Genomic DNA, 9,429 nt, shown 5'->3' with positions numbered 1-9,429 from the left:
CATATGGACCAGCTCCTTGCCTAACCTATGGCCACTGTCATCCCCATCTTCAAAAAGGGAGACCCCAGCCTTGTTGAAAATTACAGATCAATCTCCTTATGCTGCATCACCTGTAAAGTCATGGAATCAATTATTAACCAATCCATTACCCTCCACTTAGAGACAAACAACCTACTCTCTAACAAACAATTTGGTTTCAGAAAAAAAATATCCTGTAATCTGCAACTCCTGCACCGCAAAAACATATGGACTACACAACTCGATCAGGGTAAAGCAATAGATGCAATTTACATAGACTTCGGTAAAGCCTTTGATTCAGTGGTACACAACAAACTACTTCTGAAACTAAAATCTTATGGCATCTCCAGGCACCTGCAAAATTGGATAGCTACATTCCTGTCAAACAGGCAACAAATGGTCAAAATAGGGAGCACCCTATCAAATCCCATAGCTGTTAACAGTGGTGTCCCCCAAGGCAGCGTTCTAGGACCAGCTCTCTTTATACTTTACATAAATGACCTTTGTGCTCATATTAAAAGCAACTACGTTCTTTTCATGGATGATGTAAAACTATTGAACACCATCAACAATGCTGCTACACTTCAAAAAACCTTGACTATGTGTCAGAATGGTCAAACAAGTGGCAACATCAAATCTCAACAAACAAATGCTCTGTCTTACATATTGGCAAGAAAAATCAGAAAATAAAATACAAGCTTGACAGACAAGACCTTTTAGATGACTCTCACTCTGTCAAGGACCTTGGAGTTCTCATCTCTGATGATCTAAGTGCTAGAGCCCACTGTAAAAACATTGCCAAAAAGGCATTAAGAGTTGTTAACCTAATCCTGAGAAGCTTTTTCTCCGGTAATATTATACTACTAACTAGATTTGCTAGACCAATTCTTGAATACAGCTCATCTGTCTGGAATTCGCACTGCATATCAGACATTAATATGATTGAGAGAGTCCAGAAATACTTCATGAGAAGAATCCTCCATTCCTCTACTCACAACAGAATACCCTCTACCTCCAGACTTGAAATTTTAGGCCTAGATAACTTAGAACTACGACACCTTCGGTCCGTCCTAAACGTAGTACATAAAATTATCCATTACAATTTCCTACCCGTCAATGACTACTTCAGCTTCAACCTCAACAATACACAAGCATACAATAGATACAAATTCAGGGTAAACTGCATAAAACTCGATTGCAGGAAATACGACTTCAGTAACAGAGTGGTCAATGCCTGGAATACTCTACCTGAATCTATGGTTTCTTCCACTAACCCCAAACACTTTAACCTCAGATTTCTACTGTTGACCTCACTGTTGACCCCCATTCCTAAGAGGTCTGTAAAGGGCATGCATATGTGCACCAACATGCCTACAGTCCCTGTCTTAATGTTCCCTTTTATTCATATCAATTTCCTGTATTGATAATCATGTTTATACTTATATATATTATCAAATGCATGCTTGGCAAAATAAATAAAATAAATAAATAAATTTACTGCTGACTTCTCCACTGACTTTGCTTATAGGATGGCAGCAAAGAAGGTTTCAAATGTTGATCACATAACCACAAAATGCTGCCATATCACAACTGAAAGCCAGGCACTTAGATCGCAATCACATGACCATGGTGACATTGCAACCAATGTAACTATGAAGACCAGTTATAATTACCACTCATTCAGCACCATTATGAGTTCGAGTAGTCAATGAATGAGTTGTTAAGTGAGGATTACATGTAATAGTAAACCTTAATGAAATATTCTTACTTATTAATTTCCTTAATGTGAAAGTATGGCCCTCCTAGATGTTCATCATGCCTCACCATATGACTGATGATGGAAAATTATGAGATTTGCTTTCTTGAACTAGTAACATTCACTGCATTCATTGGGACTTCTCTAACTTATATAAAATGAGAATGACTAAAAACAGAAAAGTAAAACAATAAAAAACAATAAACTAGAATTCTGCAAAACCTATGCATGATATGCTTTAAAAGCTATAGGAAAGCATACAAAGTAACTCTTTCAAATAGTTAAAGCAGTTGCATCTTTTTCTGGGAAATGGATAAAAAAGCACATTGCTTTTCTCTAAAAAATGCAAAAAGAAGACAGCCAGAATGTTGTCAAAATGTTTCAGAGACAACCAGAAACATCATCTTAAAACAGTTATGTGAACCTGGAAAAAGATTTAGATATTTCAATGATTTTAAAACATGTTTCATGTATTCTCCTGTACATTCCAAAATGCTTATTTTAAAAGATTTCAGAGCCTTAGAATAATGCACCTTATGAAATAGAAAAAACAGTTTGTATATTTCTTCCAAATTTCTTCCAAATTTACTAAGAGTGCCAGTGTCATGTAGTGGTAAAGATATTAGGTTAAGAGTTCTAAAAGTCTAAGCCCATCCTGAGTCACATAATTTCACTAGATGACTTTGATCCAGTCTATTTCACAGGCAAGTTGCAGTGGACATTTACTAGAAGAATTGTTATGTTAGACTTTGGTATCTTCAAACTTCAGTGTCTTGAAATGCTCTGTTACAGTGGCACTACAGTACTGAAGATGTCAACCAGTTGGATATTGAAATATCTGCAAGAAAATAATTAAGTTCAGAAAGCACTAAGGGCTCCACAGTGATCTGCTCTTGTAAATTCCAGTATATAGGTTATCCCCAGGTTAGGAGCGTTCCCTTAGTGAACGATCGAACTTACACAATCAGCGCCCCCTAGTGTTTACAAACAAGTCCCAAACATATGAATCTTGCAGCACCATGGCAGTTGTTTGCCCTTAACAACCACAGAGGCTCTGCAATATTTGTCCTCCATTTTGCCAGCCAAAATACCCCCCCACCATGCTCTGTTTTGGCCTGCACAGGCCTAAATGGAGGGGTGGGGGCAGGCAACCTATATTTTGGCTTGCAAAGTTCTGGGCAAGGTCTGCGCAGGCCTAAACGGAGCTCCATTTTGGCCAGCAAAGTGCCAGGTAAGGCCTGTGCACACCAAAATGGAGCTGCAGAGGGGCGCACGCAGCAAAGAGACTGGAGAGGAGACAGCTTGCTAGATCTTCCCATAGCAAGTGACCCGGCGCAGCAGGTTGGGTGGAGGGAAAGCAATTGTGGGGAGCATGAGGTATTTCAGTTGGTCAGGGAGGCCTTGGGTGGTCTTAAACAGGTGGCCTGTGCCATCACTAGACCTCCCTATGGCCTTTCCCACCCTAAAATACCGCATGTGCACTTAACAAACATTCAATTAGCAAATGCTTGGGCAAAAGGAGGGACTGATCCTGTTCAAGATACAAGATTCACTCTCACAAATCCTTGGGTTACGAATGGAATGGGCAGGCATTACATTCATAACCTGAGGACTACCTGTAATAATTTTATATCCATCTGCTGGTCTGTCTATCATCTACCTACCTATGTCCTAACATCAATAAATTGCCTAGTTTTCAGCGCTACAATTTTCAGAGAGGATGGTAATTTCTGATAGCAAACAATTTGAAAGGGCCTCTGAGACCACTACCAATTAGTCAACAATCTGATCTAAAGGGATAGCTTGATCTGATATAAGACAACCTCTTGTAGTCATTCTTGTTCTTCCAGTAGCATATAGTTTTGTTTTCTCAAGTTAGCTATGGACTATCTAGCTATAAAGCCTATTTGTCTATATGTTCCCAAAAAGGTAGCTCAATAAAATATGCAACTTGCTTGCTATTCCCACTGAATGTGTTAATGCATATAGCAAAGGGGGAAGGGTGCCTGCAAGTATTTCCTCAAGCACTTTAAAAGTGCATAAATGAATTCATAAGGAGAATTTCTGATTTTCTGATTGCAGCCCTCATAAATGGCTTTTCTAAAAATTTGAGGGGTAAATGTAAGTGTGGAACTGAATGTTCATTTCACTTTAATAGTCTTCAGAGTATTTCTGTAGGGACTTTTGTATGCCTTATAATAAGCAATTAAAGAAAGTTCCCAATGTCCTCATAATTATAAAGCTCTTCAGTAATTTAGTCAGGAGACAAGGTTCATAACATTGAAAGCAGATGGTCAGACAATTGTGACACTAAAGTTGGTTTTGTTTTCTTTGTTAAAACTCTTCGTTATCGTTAGTTGGTTCTGTGATATAACTAAATCTTATTCCCTCATTCCTGTTCTTCTCTACCCTCAGCATTAATGGACTTATACTTCCTAGCATTTACTGATAGAAGCTGATGTGCCAATACAGTTGGGCATGACAAGTGGGTTGACTAATTCTTGATGCACTTGATCTTTGTAAATAACAAGTATGACACATGTATAAACATACCAACCAAGTACTTTTAAAAATGTAAGCAGGGGAATAGTAAGCTCATCAACAGGCATCTTGCAAAGAATTCTGGGTTTTGAGATCATCATGTTTTAAAGAGATAAAAGTTCTGCCAAGCATGGCTGAGTAATAATTCATTCCTCCCTTCTAATCTTTTAATTTTCTCTATCCCTATAGATGAATTGAAGATGATGTTGGAAGCCTACAAGGAGGGATACAAAAAGCTGAAGAACACAGTAGACAAATGGTTGTCTATGAGCAGCTATTCTGAAGTAAACCTTGGCAAACTCTTTCAGACATTCAGTATAGTAAAATCCGGTGATCAGTCCAGTACTTAAAAATGTTGTTTGTGGCCTCCGTTTATAGGCAGTAATCTTCTTTTTTCTCTTATTTTCTGTTTACTGAGGCATACTAGTATGGCTATAGATTAAGAAAACTAATATACTTTAAAATCTAAGTTTATTCAGTACTAAAATATATAAAAGAAAAGCAGATTAAAAGTTGATGAATATAATAGACAGCTCACAATTTAGATTTTATAATAGGTTGCTGTATATTGAGACCTAGAATGGAAGCAAGAAATAGAAAAATAGCTCCTTTAACCCAATAATTTCCAGTGAGAGTTGCTAGAATGTATTTGATCCTAGACTTTAATCAAGGCATTTAGCAAGAAGTGTTTTCAGGAAAAGAAGTTAACAAAAGTATAGGAGCACTGATGGATTATCTTTTCATAATTTATCTACTATATGGTATTATGACATGTTTTGTTCTGGGAGGATATACCAGAGTATTGTGTTGCAATGATGTAGCATAACTGAATTAAAACTATATATAAAGGAATCAACTGACTTCTTTATAGGCCAAAGAGATTGTGTATTGCAAATTCTTTCAGCTGTTTGAATGTTAGTCATTAATTTCTTGGGAGTCATCAAAATAAATAGGGAAGCCTATTACCATTAGAAGAAGCTAATTAAGACAAAAATGGAGTAAATCTAAGATGACAAAAGGAATGGCCTTATAGTAAGCAAATAAAAGCATGGAAACATCTTATAATGATTATAATCTTTTAATTGCCAATAAACAATTAACAAGTACAATGAAAGTCAATCCAACCTCACTGGCTGGGTCTTTGGGCTTGGAAAGGGAGATGCTGGACTCCTTATATAGATTTATGTATTTCTTAACTTCTATGATGGTAATAACATTTATTGGTATATGTAAAAGCATTTTAAATTTGGATGTAAACATTTACATAGTTGAAGAAAATATAATAAAATTATTGGCATAAATATCTGAATGGTGCATTCATATGAAATATATCTGTGAAACAGAATAATTATATGGGTGGACAAGCATTTGTACTTTATATCCCCCACTTCTTGCCTGATTGTACTGACAGATGAATAAACAAATGTGGTAGTGATGCCCCATCTATTTCAGCTTTCATTAATACAAATGACAGGCATCAGATAAAACATTTGCTTTGATTTATCTTGCATTGCTGAAGAGCAATTGAGTTGCAATGTATCAATAGAACTCCTCTAAAAGATTTTGCATTAGTTTGGGTCTAGTAGCTCAACCCATCCTTGCATTGACGTAGAGAGATATTTCTTTGTAAACAGCTCTGGATTGGGAAGTTTATTTTGCAATGTTCTGTTTTCCCAATAAATGATTTTAGTATTGGTTAAGGGAGACTATCATATGGATGGCCGTACTTTATTAGTAGTACCTATTACTACTATAATCAGCTGCCCAATTACAGTAGCTCAGACTTTGAGGGATAAAAGCACAGTTTCCTCCTAAATTAGAATAACATAGCGTATTTACAAATATTGCATAGGTTTTGGTATAGCCCATGTTCAGAATATTTATTTGTAAAATATGAGGAAATGAAAAATAATGAATGTATATGCGTAGAGAAGCACATGACATAATCTCAGCAAGATTATCATTTCACATACATTGTTATATAGAATTCTGCAGAACATTTGAACAAATATTTTATTTCTACAAATGTAAATTTTATCAATATAGATTTCATAATGGAATTTTGCATTTCTTCTTAATTGCTAGAGAAGATTTTTTTCACCATATAATAAATAAAGCTGGCTTGTTTAATGCTTTGTTAGAAGTAAATGTTTGTTTCATCAATTAAATCTGCTACTGATATGACCCTTGCTGACTAATACAGCCTACTTTGACTGTTTCACCTTATTTTAACAATGGAAAAACTGAGAAGTGCAGAGTCAGTCATCTTTTTTTGTGTACATCAATCTTTACGTGCATATTAAATTCATTGAACTGTAGAATTACAACACCAAGAACAAGCCTGAGTTCATCGGAGAAATCTGGGCTCTGTTACTTTTCTGTGTGTAATTAAAAATAAGCAACAAAGATTGATGGATGGGGAAAGAGGTTTTGATACATAAGCTTAGAAGCCAGACTTCACAGTGAGTATTAAAAGAAAGAAACCCAACAAATTGTTTCATCTTGTGTCAGAATCATTTCTTACTGGATAAAAATTACTTTTCTATTTCCCAACTTCAGCCTATTTTTGATCTTGCCTCCTTTGCTTCTCTTCTGTTGACCACCTAAATATTTCTTAATTGAACCACTCATCCTGCACTCCTCTTATAGCAGTTTAATAGATTAATTCATCTGTGCCAGCTTCAAATTTCAGATTAAAATTCCTTCATCCTGAAGGCAGCATTATCAGGTTGTTGGAGGCTGTTTTCAAACCTTGGTTTTGAATAGCAGCGTCTCTGCATTAATTTAACCACTAAGCTAATAAGTAGGTTTCGTTTTGTTATGCTAAGCTTTATTGCTTTTCTTTTGATCAGAATGGTGTTGTTGAGCAAAGCAGCAGACAAGGCATTCTTTGATGAGGGAATTAGTGCCCTATTCTTCCTCTATTATTCATAGCACAGTAGAATATGTAAGTACCTGAGGGTGTCAAAGGAGAGCAGGCTCTATTGCAAAGTGTTCGCCTTGTTTCTCTCAATAGCTGACTATGAGATGATAAACTGCTTAATACACTGCACTAATTGGATGAGAGCAAAAAGAGATGGGAATTAAGGCAAGGCAAAAAGAGAGAGTGCTACCAGCCTTCATTCACTCTTTCACCACTTTAACAGCACCAAAGGAGGCACAAGCTTTCTATAAGCAGGCTAGAGGTTTTGTGAAGAGATAAAATGAACCTGTTAGTGGATTCAAGTAATACACTAATTATTGCACAGTATAAATACTACTACTGGTTTTATAACATGAAGGTAAACTTCTTTTGAGATGGTTATAGGATTGTTTGGCAGTAGTATAGATCCTAATAAGGGACCAGAGTAATAAACCCCCTGGATTAACAAAATTGCTGCCTGCAGAAGTATGATTCTGGCTTTTACAATGATTTCTGTAGAATGAATAAAAATGACTGAGTGACATTTCTTAATGCATAATGGCTTGATAATGATTCCCTTTCCTTTAAAGTAAAATATGTACTTCAAACTCTACTGTTAATCATGTCCAGGGGCAAATGTTTTTTTCTATAAAAATATTTTTGTACCTATGGTGTTTTTAAATATATATACTCCAAAATGAATATGTGTGTAAGATGGTGTCAGTTAAATTTATGGTTATTTGGAAGAATTTTTCAGTTTGTTCATAAAAACAAACATGCTGAAGAGCCCATATGAATGTATATGAATGCAAATTCTGAGAAGAGTAATATCCACAGAAGGAAAATTTGCCATTCTCACCATATAGGCCTTCCATTAGACTAGAGCCATCTCAGTGAAGCCTTTTCTTAAATTCTCTTTGCAACATCTACCAAAAGTCTTCCTTTATGGGCAAGCCATGGCCTGTTTTAGGTTATTTCAGTGCTGGTGTATTGTGATCCAATTCCTTTGACCTAGTATGTATGTGTATGTTGGGTGGAGGTGGCAATGGGAATATGTAATGCATACATGAAAGGTGCTGTACTGTACAACCATTTCTTATCCATATATGGCATCAATTTACAACGAAGCAATTCAGGAGAAGTTGGCTTCAGTTGTTTCTGGTGAATTACCCAAAGTGAAATGTTGTTTCCATTTTTTGCTATTGAGCTTATTCAGAAAACACAGCCCTTGGAGGTACAGAAGGCTACAAGGGGAGGGGGAAGGAGAAAAGTGTCTTAGAAAAAGAAAAGAGAGCAGGGAGCTCAGCTTTGTGAAACTTCCTGGGAAGCCTTAGGTGGGGTTTATGGAAGGCCTTATTTTACCTTCCTACCTTGCCAGAGCCCCATTCAAAGCTGAAAAGCCTGGTGAGCTCTCGCAAGGCCCCCGATAGGTGTTCCCCACAGCCACCGAGCCATGAAAGGGAAAGGTCGTGGGTTTCGGTGGCGGCTTTGAGGGCTTTGTCAGGCGTGACAGCCCGGCCCTCTTCTAATCCGGGGAAGGCAGAAATTCCTTTTTGAAGCGCGCGCAAGGACAAGCTCCGTCCACCACGGCCGACTGTAAAGGCCGCCCCCCCCCCCCGCTGCGGAAGAATAGGGGGCCTTTCACTTGGGGGGTTGTTTGTAGCAGCCGAGTGACATGGGATTAGGAGGTTGGTAAACCAGGGGCTCAAGGGCTTTTCAATTGGGACGGCGATGTAATCCTTGGAGGCAATTTCACGCGATTTGCTTCAGCTCCATGGCAGGTCAAATGGCTTGGAAAAGGGAGAGATGGGGATGCGGCCTGAGGGAAGGAAGGCGCTCAGACGCGGCTACTGTCCGACTCCCGGAAAGGGACAGGCAGCATCTGCCGCTTTTGCCAGTAGGAGCAGTGGCAAAATAGCGCCCTTTTTCTTCCCGCCTCTGGGACCTGTGGAAAGAGAAATCCGATGTGCTGCAAGCCTCACTTTCGTTCCTCAGCGCTTGGTCCTGAAAAGTCCCGCCAAATTTCCAGGCAGGAGAGACGGCCATGAAGCCCAGCAGCCTCTGACAGCCCCTCTGTTTCATACCTCACCCAGCCTGTATGTGTGAGGGCTCCGAGCGGGCGCCAAGACACCTCCAGCTCATTCCCCACAGTTGCTGGCTGGTACATGGCTGGCCCCAACCTCTCGAGACAGACAGACATGATCTACAAGCC

The 9,429-nt window shown here is 38.2% G+C and overlaps 1 protein-coding gene across 3 annotated transcripts in view; it reads left to right on the top strand.

Moving 5' to 3' along the window:
- POLA1 (DNA polymerase alpha 1, catalytic subunit) overlaps positions 1–5,616 on the top strand; it is a 360,204-nt gene extending 354,588 nt beyond the window's left edge. For all 3 annotated transcript variants that reach the window (XM_087966893.1, XM_087966892.1, XM_087966891.1), the window contains one exon: positions 4,505–5,616. Coding sequence is in view for 2 of the 3 variants with exons in the window: in XM_087966892.1 (XP_087823018.1) it covers positions 4,505–4,665 (161 nt within the window). In the remaining variant the exon portion in view is untranslated. The remainder of the gene's footprint in view (positions 1–4,504) is intronic.
- The last annotated feature ends 3,813 nt before the right edge of the window (positions 5,617–9,429 follow it).

This window comes from Notechis scutatus, chromosome 5 (assembly GCF_049901735.1).
Source record: "Notechis scutatus isolate UNSWTSFEM ecotype Mainland chromosome 5, rNotScu1.2, whole genome shotgun sequence".
Lineage (NCBI taxonomy): Eukaryota > Metazoa > Chordata > Lepidosauria > Squamata > Elapidae > Notechis > Notechis scutatus.
The sequence above is the reverse complement of the archived record's forward strand: the minus strand, read 5'-3'. Positions and strand labels throughout refer to the sequence as shown.